Source organism: Tursiops truncatus, chromosome 6 (assembly GCF_011762595.2).
Source record: "Tursiops truncatus isolate mTurTru1 chromosome 6, mTurTru1.mat.Y, whole genome shotgun sequence".
Taxonomy (NCBI): Eukaryota; Metazoa; Chordata; class Mammalia; order Artiodactyla; family Delphinidae; genus Tursiops; species Tursiops truncatus.
Window position 1 is genome coordinate 40,424,686 of NC_047039.1, and position 19,227 is coordinate 40,443,912.

Consider the following 19,227-nt stretch of genomic DNA (forward strand, 5'->3'; position numbering starts at 1 on the left):
GTTATAATAATATTAATACAATCTAAGTTGAAGTTATTCCTTCCAGGTCCCCAGTATAGGTGTCCAGTATGAAAGTGAAAGTGTAAGGAATCTAAACCCCTTAATCTGAAAAACAAATAAGATTGACAGTTTTACTCCAGGAAAACAAAATTAATTCATAAATGTAATAGTTGAGTTGAAAGGTTTCTCTAGAAGAAGACTGATTCATTGCATTGCTAAGATTCTCAGAGAAGAAACCCAAACTTCATATAATGCTGGAAGTTAAAAATGAGACCTCTATGGTCTATCTCTGTAGTGCTGCAGGTCAAACAGGAAGACAGTGAATGTCACTCTTCTCTAATACTATTTTGGTTTTTACATGGAATTGTACCAATTGATATTTCTTGTGTCATCTGCAGGGTGCAGGTTAAAGTACCAAAAGCAGTTCACCACCCCCACGTGACACACACTGTCCACTGGACTTTCTGAATCTATCATCGCAACAACACTATGAGGCAGGTATGTTTAATTCCATTTTACAAATGAGGAGACTAGAGCTTAAGGAAGTATAATACACAGCCTGTGGTCACTCAGTTGGTTAAGCTGGATTTCATCCCAAACAGTTACCAGAGTTGTCCTGTGGCACAGCTCCTGGGACAGTTCCTCCATGTAGCAGGTACTCAGTGCTGTTGAATTGGAGGGAGGGGAAGGAAGCAAGTATTACATACAGGCTTACTAGCACTCTGCAGTGCCCAAGTGTGATTCCCTGCTTTGCTACTTGGAGAAGTTACTTAACCTCTCTGAGGCTCATTTGTTAAATATTTGAAATGAGGACATGATGATAACCTCATGATTGTTAAGAGGACCTAAATGAGGGCTTCCGTGGTGGTGCAGTGGTTGGGAATCTACCTGCCAATGCAGGGGACACATGTTTGAGCCGTAGTCTGGGAGGATCCCACGTGCCGCGGAGAAACTAAGCCCATGCGCCACAACTACCAAGCTTGTGCTTTAGAGCCCGTGAGCCACAACTACTGAGCCCTTATGCCACAACTGCTGAAGCCCATGTGCCTAGAGCCCATGCTCCGCAACAAGAGAAGCCATCACAATGAGAATCCTGTGCACCGCAACGAAGAGTAGCCCCCACTCGCCACAACTTGAGAAAGCCCACGTGCAGCAACAAAGACCCAACACAGCCAAAAATAAATTTAAATAAATTAAAAGAAAAAAAGAGGACTTAGTGAGACTATGTAAGGTACTTAGCTCAGTACCTGATGAGTGTTTCATATGCTCTTTTACCTAATCTGACAATCATTACCATTTAATCAGGGTGTTTAGAACATTTACATTTAATGTAATTATTGATATGGTTAGATTCAATCTATCATCTTGCTATTTGTTTTCTATTTGTACCATTTGTTCTTTGTTATTTTTTTCTTCTTTTTCTACTTTCTTTTAGATTGAGTATTTTTTTCATGATTCCCTTTTATCACTTTTGTTGGCTTATTAGTTGTAACTCTTTTATTTCAGTGATTGCTTTAGGGTTATAGTATATACATCTTTAACATACCCGTCTACATTCAAGTGATATACCACATGACGTACAGTTTAAGAACCTTACAATGAAAAACTTCTATTTCTCTCTTCTTGCCTTTGTGCTGTTGGGGCCTCACATTCTACATCTACATATGCTATAAGCTGCACGCTTACTATTTTTGCTTAAACAGCCAATTATCTTTTCAAGAGATTTAAAGATAAATATTCTAAATACCTCAATTAAAAGGCAGAACTTGTCAGATTGGATAAAAAAAACAAGTCCCAACTATATGCTACCAACAAAAACCACATGTAGAAAATAAAGGACAGATTAAAAGTAAAAGGGTAGAGAAAGATATACCATATTAACACCAATCAAAAGAAAGCAGGAGTGGCTATATTAATAGCAGGCAAACTGGTACAGATGAACCGGTTTGCAGGGCAGAAATAGAGACACAGATGTAGAGAGCAAATGTATGGACACCAAGTGGGCAAAGCAGCAGGGGTGGGGGGAGATGAACTGGGAGATTGGGATTGACATATATACACTAATATGTATAAAATAGATAACTAATCTGAACCTGCTGTATAGCACAGGGAACTCCACTTCGCTGTACAGTAGAAACTAACAACATTGTAAGACAACTATACCCCAATAAAAAAAAATTAAGAAAATCAGGCAAAGTAGATTTCAGAGCAATCCCTTTATCAGGGATAAAGATTATTTCACAATGCTAAAGGAGTCAATTCAGCACGAGGACACAAAAATCCTAATAACAGCTTCAAAATACTTGAAGTAAAAACGGATAAAACTATAAGGAGAAATTGACAAATCTACAATTATAGTTGGAGATTTGAAAACCTTTTTCAATGTTTGATAGAATAAGAAGACAGATCTTAGAGCTACATTATGCATAGGCTCAATTTTAATGAAAGACTTAACAGGAAAAAAAAATCTTAGTAAGGATATAGAAGACTTGAACAAGACTATCAACCAACTTGATGAAAATGACATTTATAGAACATAGCCATACCCAACAACTGTAGATTACACATTCTTTTCAAGAACACATCGAGGGGCTTCCCTGGTGGCGCAGTGGTTGAGAGTCTGCCTGCTAATTCAGGGGACACGGGTTCGAGCCCTGGTCTGGGAAGATCCTACATGCCGCAGAGCAACTAGGCCCGTGAGCCACAACTACTGAGCCTGCGTGTCTGGAGCCTGTGCTCCGCAACAAGAGAGGCCACGATAGTGAGAGGCCCGCACACCGCGATGAAGAGTGGCCCCCGCTTGCCACAACTGGAGGAAGCCCTCGCACAGAAACAAAGACCCAACACAGCAAAAATAAATAAATAAAATTAATTTAAAAAAAAAAAAAAAGAACACATGGAATGTGTACCAAGATAGACCACATTCTGAGCCATGAAACAAGTCTCCATAACATAAAAGGATTCAAGTCTTGCAAAGTATGTTCTCTTGACCACAGTGGAAATAAATTAGAAATCAATAACAGATATCTGGGAAAACCTCAAATAGTTGGAAACTAAATAGTAGTTTTAAAAGATTAGATAATTTCTAAATCATGTGTCTGGGGGATAAGAGGAAATGGATTGGAGAACAGAAAGGGATGTATCAGAATGTAGTGGAGTGATTTTTATGAAGACTGGAACTCATCCTGCCTTTGATGTCTCCCCTCTGCAACCCATTCTTCATATTGATAACAGCATGATCCTTCTAAGATTAAATCTGATGATCACTTCTGTTTAGTGGCTGTACATCACTCACAAATCTAAGTCCCAAATCTTTGCAACACAGTTTCTGTTCATCCCTCTAACCTCACTTTTCACTGTCTTACTTCTTAGTACATTCTTTTGTTGCGTCTGTTATACCATTTCTTTGCTTCTCTTTCTCCACCACTAGGCTAGACAACAAGATACATGTCTTCATTTTTGTATCTCAGTGTCTAGCATGGTATTGGGCACAGGGCGTGCTTCTAAAAAAGTTACTTCAATGAATATATTGAGTTTATTAAATATTATTTTCTTTGTCCTCTCCAAAAACAATTAGTTCTTGCAAAATAAGGAAATTACTTTCTTTTTGTAATCAGAAGCTTTTTTTCCCCCAGAGAGTCCATTAAAACTCAGCCTATGCACGACCCAGCTCTAAAATTTCAAAGATCTTAAGGCGGTGATTTTCAGTCCCTTCAAAGTAGTAAGACCTTGTCATTTTCTGTTTCTGCATTTGTGTCTCACTATCTCATCTCTTGCTGAAATGTTCTTTTTAAATGAATAGCTTGATAAATTGCTAAGCAGTTTTCATCAGACCCATTAGGACAGTGGTAAGTATCCATTTGTGGAACGTGGACATTCAAGAAATCTGATCCAGTATTTAGAAAATCATTCCTGAGCTCAGAGTTGGCTCAAACTGGCACCTTCTGGCATTTGCTGTGGGTGGGGAATGTGGAATGCTTTGAAAGCTGAATGGATTTGTCAAGTTTTAAAACCTCTTGTGGCTAAAGGAAAACAGCATTCATTGTTTAAAAACACCATTGTTTGTTTTTTCTCCTTTTCTGTTCTTTGGAACCTGAATCTGCAAAAAACGTTCACACCCAGCATTTTGCTTCATGTACCTCTTCTACTACATTTCTAGAGGACATGAGTGGCATGGAAACCTTTTTTTGTGATTACAGTGTTCAGAGCAAATTGAAAAACTCCTTTTTAATGCTCATACTGATTTTTATGGGAAAAGACACTATAGCTATCATTATAGGCAGAGAGTAGAGCTGATAGGAGCGTGAGTCCTGGAACCAGACCTCAAGGCTCAAATCCCTGTTTTTCCACTTCTTGGCTGTGTGACCTTGCGCAAGGTATTGAACGTCTCCGTGCTACCTCAATATCCTCCTCTATTCCACAGGAATAAAAGAACCTACATCACAGGATTGTTTGAAAAAATAAGTGGGTTGATACATGCAGAACGCCTGAAAGGGTAACGGGCACAGAGCAAGTGAACAATAAAATCTAGTTGCAGCTGTTGTCAGTGGTATCCGTGTCATTATCAGCATCATTAAGCAACTGAATATAAAGTTCCCATATCTGATTCTTAAACCACAACAATGCTACAGCTGTGATTCTAGGTGATACCACCTTAGTAGCCAGATTATTTTATTACTGTGAACCCATCACTGCCTGATCGCACAGAGTAGAGTGTCGCCCACGGAGAAGGTCATTCTAGGCCATGAAAGGTACTATCTGGACGCTTCACCCTGTGTTTCAAATCTCTCCGCTCTAGTTCCACTGCCGTTATTTCTCATCCACGTTAAATCAACAGCCCCCACTTCTGATCTTTTCACCCATTAACCGCCCTCCTTTCCATGCCCTTCCCCCGCCCCAATCCGTTTTCTCCACAGAAGGCAGAGTGATCTTTCTAATATCATCTCCTCTTTGGCCTCACTCGCTTGCTTTAAAAAAACACTCCGTGGGCTTCCCTGGTGGCGCAGTGGTTGGGAGTCCGCCTGCCGATGCAGGGGACACGGGTTCGTGCCCCGGTCCGGGAACATCCCACGCGCCGCGGAGCGGCTGGGCCCGTGAGCCATGGCTGCTGAGCCTGCGCGTCCGGAGCCTGTGCCGCGCAACGGGAGAGGCCACAGCAGTGAGAGGCCTGCGTGCCGGAAAAAAAAAAAAAAAATCCTCCGTGACAAGCTTTGACACAATAGAAGGCCTGCCATCCTTGGGTGAAGCACAAGGGCCTTTGGGATCTGACCATAGGAAACCTCTCCACCCTTCTCTCTCGCCGCGCATCCCCTCACTCAGGGGCCCTGATGAGGTTTGTACTTCCCCACCCACCTTACTCTCATCACTGCTCTCGCTGCCCTTCACCTGGATGGACTTACTTGTCCATCAGGATTTACCTGTGTCTGGTGTCCTGTTCTTCCAGTCCCTTCCCTCAAGTTTGGATTTAGAGCCTCCAGACTTTAAGCTCCTTGAGGCTAGGACCATGTCTGTGCACTAGGTTACACCTAATTGTCTGGCACTTTATACGTTTATTAAGTATATGTTGAATTAGTTACCCTCCGTTCAGGGCTCTTGTAGGTCTCTATGCCTGTAGGCCTAGCATAACACTTAACTCATTATTATCACCATTATCATGGGTTTGTTTGTCTCCATTAGACTGTGAGCTTCACACACGAGGCTGGGTCCTTGTCTTATATATCCTTGTGTCCCCAGCTTCCAGCATAGTACCAGCCATGAAACAGGAACTCAGCAGGTTCTGAAAGAATGAATGGTATCCACATACCGTTAATCTCAGTTTTGAAGTTTCTCCAAATTCTGAAGCAATAGGATTTATGGACCCCTCTTGGCAGTTCTTGGGTGTTATCCCAATGGTACCACTGACATTTTAAGCAAAAGTTTGTACATATGTATATTTTTCTGGGTGGTGGGGTCATAGCCTTCATCAGATTCTCAGAGGGGTTTCTGATTCCCCTCAAAGGTAGGAATCTATGTCCTAAAGAATTATATGTAAAAACCAGTTGTGAAATAAAATGTTTGCAAGGAATCAAAGCTACAATGTGTGTACTACCTTACACCGGTCAGAATGGCCATCTTTTTCTTTTCTTTTCTTTCTTTAATTTATTATTTAGGCTCTGCCGGGTCTTAGTTGCAGCATGCAGACTTAGTTGTGGCATGCATGTGGGATCTAGTTCCCCGACCAGGGAATGAACCTGGGCCCCCTGCACTGGGAGCGCAGAGTCTTACCCACTAGACCACCAGGGAAGTCCCCAGAATGGCCATCTTTAAAAAGTCTACAAATAACAAATTCCGGAAAGAGTGTGGAGGAAAATGGAACTCTCCTACACTGTTGGTGGGAATGTAAATTGGTGCAGCCACTATGGAAAACAGTATGGAGGTTCCTCAAAAAACTAAAAGCAGAGTTGCCACATGATCCAGCAATTCGTCTCCTGGCCATACATCTGGGCAATACTATAACTCAAAAAGATACATGCACCCGTATGTTCATGGCAGCACTATTCACAATAGCCCCAAGACATGGAAACAACCTAACCATCCATCGAAAGGTGAATGGATAAAGAAGATGAGGTATATATATGTACACACACAAATATATGAATATTACTCAGCCATAAGTAAGAATGAAAATACCATTTGCAGCAACATGGACGGACCTAGAGATTATCATAGTAAGTAAGTTAGAAAGAGACAAATACCATATGATATCACTTATATGTGGAATCTAAAATATGACACAAATGAACTGATCTGTGAAAGAGAAACAGATACAGAGAACAGACTTGTGGTTGCCAAGGGGAAGGGATGGATTGGGAGTTTGGGGTTAGCAGATGCAAACTCTTATATACAGGATGGATAAACAATGAGGTCCTACTGTATAGCACGGGGAACTGTATTCAATATCCTGTGATAAACCATAATGAAAAAATATGAAAAAACATGTACATACTTATATATAACTGAATCGCGTTGCTGTACAGCAGAAATTAACACAACATTGTAAATCAACTATACTTGAATAAATATTTTTTTAAAAAAGTAGAGAAAAACCATGCATGCACAAAAGATGTTTCCAAGGTAGTCTGATGAATAAGCCCATGTGGCCCGAGGAGGTAGAGGGCTTGTGTCTCTACAGCCCCAGCGCCTCAAGCAGTCTCCCTGCTGCTGGGCGGTGGGGGCTCCACCTGGCTGCAGCCGCTGTCTCTTGCCATGTGGATATCCACCTGAAAGCCCCCTCCCACACACCTGTAGGAGCAGTTTGAGACTCATTTGCAGGACCTTCTCGGTTCTGGAAGCATCAGGGATTTCAGCCCCGGGACCAGCCACTCACTCCGTGCTTCAACTCAGCATTCAGGGAGGAGAGGCTTTTCTGTTCAAAGCTGAGAGCCTCCCTTAAACCACTTTGGCTAGACATTTTCTCTGGCTTCCAGCAATAGACTCGGAAATTTTTTTCTGACCTAGACCCACACAAACAAGAGACTAGAGCTTCTCTAATATGCTAAGGAAGGAAAAAGCACATTTTAAAAATAACTTGAGCAAATGAATTCATTCTGGTTAAAGCCACCCAGCTACATAACATAAACTAGGGTTTCGCAACAGCAGGTCCTAAAAACGTAAACAAACCCAGAGTCCACGTGAGCCAAGCCATTTGCTGAACAGAAAGAGTCCCTGGCCCAAATTCTTCCAGAATAAAAAAATACCTTATAAAAGCAGGAGTCGATGGCCATGATGTGAAAAAAAAAGGTGGGGGAGGTGGGAGGGGTGGGAAAATGAGAAAGTCTCATGACTAGATACCCAAAATGCCAGCTTTCCCAACCAAAAGCTAGAATGATGAGGGATCGGGGGCGGGGCGTGAGTACAGCCTGTGCGTCAGGCCCCTGCTCAGACCCTACCAGGACCCTGCCTTCCCTAGGGAAAGTCAGAGGCTACTCACTCTCATGAAGTCAGAGGAAGACCCTGCAGGTTTTACCATGTGTCTGTTGACAAGATAATGGTTCCACTGAAACGGTAATCACATACTGGCCAAAGAAGCCCATACTTTTTTTTTTTTTTTTTAGCCCATCCTTTTATAGTAACTTCATTCCCAGCCTGAGTTTTTCGAACATCATAATAATATGTTCTTTCTGATGAGACCCGTACTGTTCTAATGAACTTATGCAGAGTTTCATCTCTGTTCTAGAACAATACTTGCTATAAATAATAAATACAGTGATCCTCATTTTATATTTGAATAGCTCCCCTTCCACAAAGAAAAAACAAGTACTTTCTCATTTCTTAGTAGTAGTGAGGTCCTTTCTATGCTGGGAGCACTGTGCTGGAATCCGCATCTTAGAACAGACAGAACTTGGAGAAATTCAGAGAAAGGGCACAGGAATCATTTTTAAAGACTAGAAAATGCAATTTATGGAAAAGGGTTAAAGAACTTGCTATTATTTGCAGTAAAACTTAATACTATATTTCAGGTATACAAAGGATCATGGTCAAATAAGCCACATTTATTGAGTAATGGCTACGTGCTAATTTCTCATTTAACCCTCACAACGACCTTGGAGATAGAGTATCCCCAAGGTCCACCACAAGGACACTGAAACTTAAGTTAAATGATTGTCCAAATGTGACAGACATTTCTCACAAGTATTCTGCTTTTCTCTCTCTCTCTTTTTTCTCACCGAGGAGTTGGATAGTACTTTCGCCTTCCGTGGAACTCAGGCATGACCACCCGAATGGCCAACGAAATTTGAGCCAGAGACGTGTGTCGATTTCAGATGGAAGGTAAGAAAACCGCTGTGAGCTTTGCCTCCTTCTCACTCTGCCACAGTGACCATTAACGTTCTGGAAAGTGGCCGCTCCCCAGCCTTGGTCCTGCAGTGGGAGCCATGGGAGCAGAGTCCCCCACCCACTCCTATCCACCCAACGTGAGCATGGTGCATGAGCGAGACCTTCACCTTACAGTTTTAAGCCACCAACTTCGGAAGATTGTTTCTGCAGCGAAACCTGTTAGTCACCCAGCTGACTAGAACTTGACCTGCCTCTACTGCCCACAACTTATTTTAACTAACATGCTGTGCTACCTTCCAGGTAGAGAATGATGGTTGTGTCTTCTACCTGGTGTAAGGAGAAGGAAAAAAAGGTCATTATCTCCAATGACTGGAATTGAGATTCCCCAGGGCGCAGTGAAGACTGAGATAAAAAGAAGTGAGGGGAACTTCTATTGACAATTTACTCAGAAGAGAAAAACAGTTAATGTTCTGATGTATTGTCTCCCAGGCATGTTGAATGAACACTTTGCATAGATTTTCGCAAAGAAAGCTCTACTTAAGGGAAATTTTCGTAATAGAATTTCTGGCTTGGAATTGTTTACTCTGCTTCACGGTCTCTCTCTGGTTTAGCCCATTTTCTTACAGACCTCACAACGATAACCTTCTCCCTTACTAATCAGCCCACAAGATGGTCTTCATTTCCAGTCTACCAGGAACCCAAGGATCTTGGTTGGATCTCCCCCAAATCAGAGCCTGAGACAAGGACTCGAGGGCAGTCAGTTTCTTTGGGAGGTGATTGCAAGCAGGAGTGAGAGAGCAGGCTGACTGAAAGGAGAAAGAGGAAAGGCCAGTATAAAGCTGACTCATACCTACCAGCCAAGGTCACTGTGAGGATAAGAGGAGCTAATATAATTGAAGATGCCCAACACAGCTCCTAGCACATAATAGGCACTCAATAAATGTGAATCCCCTGCCCTCCGTCTCCTGTGAAAGTTCTGGAGCTGTACTAGACGCTGAGGCAAACCAGCTCTAAGGTCCTTCCAACTCTTCACTTGTGCTTTCCTTTGGGTTTCTGGTGAGGACTCTACCCCCAGTCTGAGTAGCAGTGAGGAACCACTTCAAGTGAAAACCTGATTTAGCATCTGCTGAGATAAACAGAAAAGAACGCAGGAAAGCAAAAAGCCAAGGAAAGGGAATGAAAGTGTAATTCAATTTTATAAAAAAGGAGATTTGTTCTTCTGGAACGTTGGGTGGAAATCTTGCTGAGTGACCTAGCTGTCATAAATCCTCTCTGGAACAAAGTAACACAGGAAGGAAGGGAAAGAAAGAAAGGAGGACGGGAAGAGGGAGGGATAAGGGGGAGGGAAGAAGGAAAGAATAAATAAAAGAAAGAAGGAAGGAAATTATCCAGCAGGGACTCTGCTGGGAATTAGACCGTAAGACTCAGGGCCAGTTTAAAATGAAACTTTCCTGAAAACCTTTCAGAGAGATGTGTTTCCTCAGAAGAGCATCATCTGGGCTGTTCAATGCCCAGGGCAAGTCTCTTTCATCTAATTGGACATGAAACACTATCACATTTGAGGTTGGCTGGAGGCCATTGAGAAATTAAATAATTATTCAACCCAAGAGGCTTTCCAGATGATGAGGTAGCTCCTTAGGAGGAAATTAAATATTGAACAGTGTATCACATCTAATTGGAATCTTGAGGAAATAGGGTCCTGAGTAGGTAAACATCTGGGGGCTAACGTAAGGCAGAATGAGTGATGCCCTCAGTTTTGTGTTTTGCCTTTTGCCTTAATTATGATGTAAAAAGGAAAATCTTGTTGATTTTTGATGCCAGGAGGGCAGGGGTTGGTTGGGAGAGGTTCCTCCACGCACCTTCCGTTTGACAGTGGAAAGTTTACTTCTTTCATTTCTTTGTACAGATATGCAAGGAGAGCTGAATAGTCACAGACGGCTTCTTGGTTTGCCATACAAGGCAGTTGGGAGTTAATGACTGACTTATCAACCATGGTAGTGGGTAGGCACTGAACACAAAGGTACTGTAGTGATTTCCCCCCTTCAAGAGAAAGTCTATTTGAGACCCTTGCTATGTTCCTGTTTGGAAGAGGGAAGGGGGTTGTGATCAAGTTTGAAGCACCCATGACACAGCAGCCTCTTCTCTATCTTCCTGTGCCCTTTTGTATGAATCACTGTGAAGCACAACTTCCCAAATCCACTGAGCACACAACGGTCTGATTTTCCCACTTGAGAAAGGTCCTCAAATCTTACTCTTAAATTGACTTTGGGGATCCAGACTACGTACGGTGTCCTCAGATAAGACTACATTAGATGCTGGTATTCGTGGCAACTCTCCCTCCTTGGATCATATCTAAGCTGACCTGTTTAATGGTGAGACAGTTCCTCTCAATTACTCAAAGTGCTGAGGCCAACCACAAGTGTACCACACCTGGCTTGTGTCAGGCCACAGCAAAAACGTCAAGCTTATGTCCTGAGAAGAAGAGTCCCTCACTCAAGATTCAAATGATTTAAAAAACCCCAAACCCACAGTCTATTAGGAAGATCTGAAAGAGTATTGGGTCACTGTGAAAAGTACAAACAGATCTTAAAAACAGAAAGAAAGATCACAGTCTCCTTTCAATAAAATTGATGTTAAAACGACTTAGGAAAGAATACGCACTCTATTCGTATAGAGTTGCAGGTAATTGTCCATTATGATTCCAAACTGCATCTTTGTTTCAGCTGCACTGATATAACTCTGAACAGTATCATAGGTTCTTTCCAGTCCTCAGACTATGACCTTTCTATGCTTCAGTCCCACTCCTATAAAATGGGATTGGTCTAGGGCTTCCCTAGTGGCGCAGTGGTTGAGAGTCCGCCTGCCGATGCAGGGGACACGGGTTCGTGCCCCGGTCCGGGAGGATCCCACATGCCGCGGAGCAGCTGGGCCCATGAGCCATGGCCACTGAGCCTGCGCGTCTGGAGCCTGTGCTCCGCAACGGGAGAAACCACAACAGTGAGAGGCCCGCGTACCGCAAAAAAAATAAATAAATAAAAATAAAAAATAAAAGGGATTGGTCTAATGTGGATTTCACCGAAAATGACTATAGACATCTAGTGTCATTATAAAGATAACATGTGTAACATGGATTCTTGTCATGGTTTGAAATTGCTTGAAATATTGGGTTGGCCAAAAATATTCATTTGGGTTTGTCCATAAGATATTACGGAAAAGTCCGAATGAACTTTTTTGGCCAACCCAATATATACATTGTTTGAATTACCATTATTTCAGTGCTTAGGAGGAGCCATGCACATTTCTTTCCAGGACCCAACGTTCATTAACATAAATGCTAGTACTACAGATCCCACAAAGTTTTGAGACAATTCCTCCAACCTTGTGACTAGTCAGAATTTTGAAAACAAAATCAAAGTAGGTAAGCCGGAAGTGCTCCTTACTTTTGATTTGTTACGTAGACACTTAGATTTGCAAACTGTCTTTGCTTGGGATGAAAGGAAAGACTCTGAGAACATCTACTGTTTGTTAGTAAGCTGCCTGTAATAATCGCAGTTAGCGGCACAATGACACTGGGTAATCAGACTCGGCCAAAATGAATAGAATTTTCCCAAAATTTTACCTCTCACCAGATCTAACTGGAGTAGCCCTTGAACTCTGAGTTCTGCTCTGCAGAGCAACATGATTATGGGTCTAAGTCCATCAATGACTAGGCAAACATGCTTTCTCCATTTTTACTCTATTGCAATCTGACTGTTGTGACGTTGCTATGGGACACCTTCCCGATATCCCTTCGCTTTTTTGGTACCCTCTCAGAGGAAGCTGTGACGAAGTGGTTTGGCAACAGAATCTTTCTGGGACTTTTCTCACACGTGATTGAAGACCAGCAGGGCTTTCCTCTTCCCAAGAATGTATAAAGTGTGAACTGAAAATGATGAAAAATAAGTTGCACTGACTTGAGCAAGGAATGTGAATGTTATTCACCCTGTATCAACCTAACCAGAAATAGTCTCTTTTTGTTCCCAATTCCAGGAGATGTCATCCCAAGGGATAGTGAGTCTTTTGGATTCAGTGTGGAATATAACACATGCTGGGTGCTGGGATCTCTTACCCTCAAGGGGGAGGGGCTACACGAGGGTGGTGTGAGAACGACATGCTGGAAAGAAAAGAAGGTAGTGTTTTCGAGCACTTATCTGTCAGCACTTACAGTGACAGGCACTCTGCCAAGCACGTTACATGCAACCCTTCACTGAGTCCATACGATTACTTATATTACTTACCCCGTGTTACAAAATGAAGTAGCTGACTCAGAGAGATTAGACACAGCTAACATGGATCTTTCAGACTCTGAAGACTATTCTCTTAATTACCATGCACCTTGTCTGTCTATAATTCATCCTTCAGATGATCCTGGCTTCTCTCTTTTCCCAAGAAAAGCTTGGAAGTGAGATTCATGAGTGGTCCCATCCAAATTCCTCAGTCTTGTCCCATAGGAACCTGGAGAGGATTATCTGAAACAGCTGAAACGCTGACAGCGTCATCTGGGACAAATGCACCCTTGTGGCCTTTTCCACTTAGGTATCAGGACACACAGAACACTAATGGTCATGAGACACAGAATCAATGTCCCAGTTTTACTAGTTGTGTAATCTTGGGTGAGTCACTTAATCCTTCCAGCCTTAGTTACTTTATCTGTGAAACGGAAGTGGTGAAAACCATACTTGTCCGAAGGTCGGGAATGGACGGTTGCTCTCATTATCCATTTTTGCCCTCTTTTAGAACCTTTTGAGTCTCAGATATTTGAGTCTGTGCCCTGGACTCAGATTTATAGGTCCATGATTGCCCTTTTATAAGGCAGCAAACAGAGTTAACAGTCTAATGAAAACATTATACTCAAAAGAAAAGTGATTTTTCTCTTCTCAAAAGTTCATTTTTCTCTTCTACTTGTTGCCTTTTGAGTTACAGCTTCAGACATTACTTTGGAAGCTCCTTGAGGTGATTTTTCTCCATTAAGCACTGTTAACAGAAATCATTAAATCCCTTTGCTCTCTAGCCTAGCTTTCGGGATCCCAGCCCTTATCCTCTAACTGCATGAAAACTAGCTGTATCTTGGTTTCCAGAGCACACCTAGCATTTTCTCCCTTCTTGTGTCCTTACTGCTGTGGCTCCCTCTAGCTGAAACAGCCTTTCCATCTGACTGCAGCAAGGTCCACCGTCTTAAGTGCAGCTCAAATGCCACGTCCTCCCTGAAGCTCCCTACCATCAGCTCCACCCAGAATGAATCTGTCCCATCTCTATGCTCCAATTAGTGCTATTGCTATTTGTGTTTCTCTTGTCACTTTTACTAGACTGTAAGCATCTCGAGGGCAAGAGCCAGGGTTGCCCATTGCCATGTGATAGTGGCGAGAAAGTGTGAGGGTTATGGCCATGGGCTTCAGTCACACTGCCCAGTCTAAAACCTGCCTACATGATGTACTAGCTGCATGACCTTGGGCAAGTTAATTCAAACTTTTCTAGCCTATAATTTCCTCACCTGTACCTACTACCTAGGGATCTTCTGAGTATTAAATGAGATATTCCATGTAAAGTGTTTAGCAAGTACCTGGCATATTGTAGGTGCTTAATAGATATTAAGTATTTGCAATGCCTACAGTGAGGTATTTTCATTAATTATTTCAATATATATTTATTGAGTGCTGTATTAGTCTGTTCAGGCTCTTGCAACAAAATACCATACCACTGAATGACTTAAAGAATAGACGTTTACTTCTCACAGTTCTGTAGGCGGAGAAGTCAAAGATTACAGTGCCAGACAATTTGATTCCTGGTGAGGAATCTCTTCTTGTCCTGCAGATGGCCCCTGCTCACTGATGTCCTCACATGGCAGAGAGACAGCAATCTCTGTCTTTTCTTTTTTCTTCATGTAAGCCACTAATCTCACTATGAGGGCTCATCTAACACTAATTATCTCCCAAAGACCACATCTTCAAATACCATCGCACTGAGGATTAGGCCTTCCACATATGAATTGGGCGGTAGGTTGTGGGGGGGGATGGAGATGGGCACAGAGTGGGTGACAACAATTCAGTCCATAGCAAGTATTTATACATTTTCTATACTTTTATTGAGCTGGTCTAGGGATAGAGCAATAAACCGAACAGAATAAAAACCTTTGTCTCATGGAGTTTATATTCTGCTGGAAAGAGTAAGGCAGTGCGTAGAGGGAATAATTGCTGTCATAGATGTCCACTTCCTTATCTCCCTAACCTGTGAATATGTTAAGCTACAAAGGGGAATTAGGTTGCAGGTGGAATTAACATTGCTAATCAGCTGACTTTAACATAAGAAGATAATCCTGGATTATCTGGATGGGTTCAGTGTCATTTCCTCATAAGTAGAAGAAAGGAAGCAGAAATACAAGAGTGATGCAATATGAGAAGGATTTGACCTGCCTGTGCTGGTTTTGAAGAAGGAGAAGAGGGGCTATGAGACAAGGAATGCGGGTGGCCTCTAGAAGCTAGTAAAAACAAGGAAACTGATTTTCCCCCATAGATTTAAAAGAGGATTGCAGCCCTGCTGCTACCTTGATTTTAGCCCAATGAGACCTAAGTTTGGACTTCTAAGTTCCAGAACTGTAAGATAAATTTGTATTATTTTAAGCCACCAAGTTTGTGGTAATTAGTTACAGCAGCCGTAGAAAATGAAAACAGGCAGTGTATATATTGTATATCGCATGGCGATAAATTCTATGGAGAAAATTGGAGCGGGGAATGTGGAGAGGGAGTGTTGAGGGTGGCAGTTGACTGTAATTTTAAATAGAGCAGAAAGGGGGGCCCTCTGGTGACTTCTGACCAAGACCTGAAGGAAGTGAGGTAGTAAGCCTTGAAGTATCCGAGTAAAGAGTGTTCCTGGCAGAAGGCACAGCAAGTATAAAGGTAGGAGCTTACCTGGCATTGGTGGGAACCAAAGAGGGCAGTGTGGATGGAGCGGAATTTGTGATGGGGAAGGTAATGGGAGACAAAGTCAGAGATAAAGGAGTACTTCTTTGTGCTGCGTTTACTCTGAGTAAGAAAGGAAGGCCCAGGAGGATTTTGAGTTGCAGAGTGACGAAAGGCAACATACATTTTAAGGGAATTACACTGGCGGCTGTATTGAGAATAAAACAAACGCAGGGCAGGGAGGAAGCACAGGGACCAGGTAGGAAGCTATTGCAGTATTCCAGGCTGCAGGTATTTGTGGCTGGACCAGGATGGTAACTGTGGAGGCGGTGGACGGAGGTCTGCTTCTGGATATCTTTTTTTTTCTTTTTAATTATTTATTTATTTTTGGCTGTGCTGGGTCTTAGTTGCTGCACGTGGCGAGCGCAGCAACTAAGAGTAGGGGATACTCTTCGTTGCGGTGCGTGGTGCGTGGGCTTCTCACTGCGGTGGCTTCTCTTGTTGCAGAGCACGGGCTCTAGGCAAGTGGGCTTCAGTAGTTGTGGTGCACCAGCTTAGCTGCTCTGTGGCATGTGGGATCTTCCCGGACCAGGGCTTGAATACGTGCCCCCTGCATTTGGCAGGCGGATTCTTAATCACTGCGCCACCAGGGAAGCCCCTGGATATCTTTTGAAGATAAAACCAATGAGTTTTTCTGATAGAGTAGAGGTGGAATAGAAAAGGAGAAAAGTCAAAGAAGATTCCACGGGGCCTTAAGCAACTGAAAGGTTGGACTGGCCCTTCCCTGAGTTGGGGGAAGACAGCAGTGTGAGCAAGTCTGACAGGGAGAATCCATTCAGTGTGGGTGAACTTTTGATATCTGAATCCTCTCCCTCCCCCATTCTTTTCCTTCAGAGTACTTTTCCAGACGAGCAAAGACACATACACATAAGGAATAATAGCCAGTGGGAAACAATATCTACTTCACATCATGATGGGGCCAGTTTGCTGTACAATACAGGGCTCTGATAAAAGCCAGATTGGAGAAGAGATGTAGCCCAAGATGCTATAGATTGAATGTTTGTGTCCCCCCAAACACAATTCGTTTGTTGAATTCTAACCCCCAAGGTGATGGCATTGGGAGGTGGGGCCTTTGGGAGGTGATTAGGTCACAAGGGCAGAGCCCTTATGAATGGGATTAGTGCCCTTATAAAAGAGGCCTGGGAAAGCTTCCTTGTCCCTTTCTGCCATGTGAAGACACAGAGAAAAGATGTCTATGAGGAAACGGCCCATCATCAAACACTGAATCTGCCAGTGCCCTGATCCTGGACTTCCTAGCCTCCAGAACTGTGAGAATTTCTACTTATAAGCCACCCAGTCTACGGCATTTTGTTTTAGTAGCCTGAATAGACAAAGAAGCAGGACCAAAGAAGGCTTGAATTTAAAATGCTGGCCCTTCAGAGCAGATTCTGAAGGTTGAGCCATCTTCTTCCAGCCACCAGGTCACAGGCAGGGAAGCTAGATCAAGGGTGGGTGAGAGATAGGATGTGATTCATTATATTGCTCCCACTCACTGGTTAAAGTTACCGAGGAAATAACGAAGGCTTCCTCCCAACCACCAGGTTCACCATTTCTCCCCACTGAATGGGCCACTAAGGGAATGAAGTGGGATGAAAGTTCTCTTTTCCCTACAGGCAAGGCTGAAACCCAAAGAGAGAGGCAGAGACCCTTCCATTCATGCTTATTGATTAGAATCCAATTCCTTATTGGCCCTGCACATGCCCTGCTCATCTGCGCACTGGAGCTTGAACCCTATCTTCGAGGGCAGAAGTTGGATCTCAATGTTCGACTTTAATTTCTGAGACAGGAAGCCTTATTTTTCCTCTCTTCTTGACAGAACAGAAAAGACCACGTAATGAGAATTCTGGGGCAGGCAACAGCCTCTTCCTAATTAGGGACAAGTGAGTACGAGAGGAGGACTATTAAAGGTAAACTAGAGTAATTAAGAGACACTTCTACCCTGATTGTTATGGATGATGAAGTGCTGTCTGATTGCCATGGAGCCCAGGAACAAAAGGAACTTGAAAGCAGTGAATGGGGTTTGAGACAATTTGGAAACGAGATTGCATGACTCAACAATGAACAGAAACATTGCTTAGTGGCTGGGTTTTTGTATCTGACCATTTTTTCTTCTCTTGTTTGAGTTTTATATTCACAATATTCATTATCTTTGCATTGCCAAATGACACAGAATTAAATCATTCAATCCAGGGTTGATATCATTAGACCATGACTATTTATTAAATATTTCTTATAATATCAGAATTGACTTGATATTGCAAAGGATGGGTGTGATTTTAGAGGGTCTCACTTGGTGGTTGTGGAAACAACTTTTGCGGGAGGGATGTTTTCTCTGTGTATTCTAGTTTCTGCTCAATATATTTCCATACTTCTTTGAAGTGTGTAGTAAGAACTGTAATATGCAATACTTAGTCATTTGGTACTTCTCATTCAATGTGCACTAAGATGCTATCATACGAGGAATTAAAAGATGTGGAAGACTCATTCTTTTCCTCAGGAAGCTTATATTTAATGACTCCTACTATGAACTAGGAATACTTTCTATGTTTACTTTACCCTTTACTACCACCCTGCAAGGTAGATACTACAAGGTAGAGGTCATAGACCAAGATCACACAAATAGAAAGTGGCAGGCTGTGGGTTGGGCTTCGAAGTCCATGCTCTTTCCATTACTCCCAGCTTGCTCTAGCAAATTGCTAGAATCTCAAAGTATTTTCCAACGACTAATGCTCTCCTCAGTCGGGCAGTCCACAGCATTTTTCAACAAGTCAGAAAATCCTGGAGAAGGTAAGCAATTTCCTCCTCTCTAGGTGCCTTGGATGTGGCCCTGGTGGACCCAGAACGCACCCGTTCTGATCTGATATCCTACTCCCCGCCCTGGCCACAGGGTCAATGTCTTTTCCGCAAGGCCGGGAGCCCTGCTCAGACTGTCCATTCCCCACCTCTTTCCGGAGGGAAGATGACCCAAAGGCGACCTAACGTCCCGTCCCGACGGAGCTGCCATTCCGCGGGCGACCGCCAGGGGGTCCCCGCACGCGCGTCCGCATGGTAGCCGCGCGCCGGGTGCCGGTGGGGGCTGCTTTGGAGCGGCGGCGTCTGCAGCTGGAGTCCCGCGCTCGCTCGCCCGCGCGCTCGTTGAGACCGCGCGCGCTGGCCCGGGAGCCCCTCGCTGGATTCGCGAGCGTCGCCCCTCCTGCCCCGAGCTCATCCTCTTCCTCTCGCGCCGCCTGCAGCTGTCCCGGCGCGGGGAGCCGACAGGGCCCCGGGGCAGAAGGTAAAAACCCCACGGTGAGTGAGAGCTCGCTTCAAGCGAGGGGAGGTGGCGCAGCCCGCGGCCGCTCGCGCCGGGTCGCGCTGAGGAGGGTAGAGGTGCGGGGCGCACCTGGGGGCGGGTGCAACAGGAGGGCGGGAGGCGGCG

General features: G+C 43.5%; 2 protein-coding genes across 6 annotated transcripts in view; both read left to right on the forward strand.

Annotated features, from left to right (window-relative positions):
• The window catches only part of C9orf72 (C9orf72-SMCR8 complex subunit), a 42,427-nt gene extending 23,329 nt beyond the window's left edge, over positions 1-19,098 (forward strand). Inside the window, exons 10-12 of one of the 4 annotated variants that reach the window (XR_004526986.2) lie at positions 399-498; positions 8,710-8,808; positions 9,115-10,149. Coding sequence is in view for 1 of the 4 variants with exons in the window: in XM_033858006.2 (XP_033713897.1) it covers positions 399-410 (12 nt within the window). In the remaining 3 variants the exon portion in view is untranslated. Of the gene's footprint in view, positions 1-398 lie in introns of all 4 variants that reach the window. The other 3 variants (XR_004526985.2, XR_012332475.1, XM_033858006.2) reach the window with 3 other exon arrangements.
• The window catches only part of MOB3B (MOB kinase activator 3B), a 293,520-nt gene continuing 293,253 nt past the window's right edge, over positions 18,961-19,227 (forward strand). For both annotated transcript variants that reach the window (XM_073806060.1, XM_019934925.3), the window contains exon 1: positions 18,961-19,097. The gene's annotated coding sequence lies outside the window, so the exon portion shown is untranslated. The remainder of the gene's footprint in view (positions 19,098-19,227) is intronic.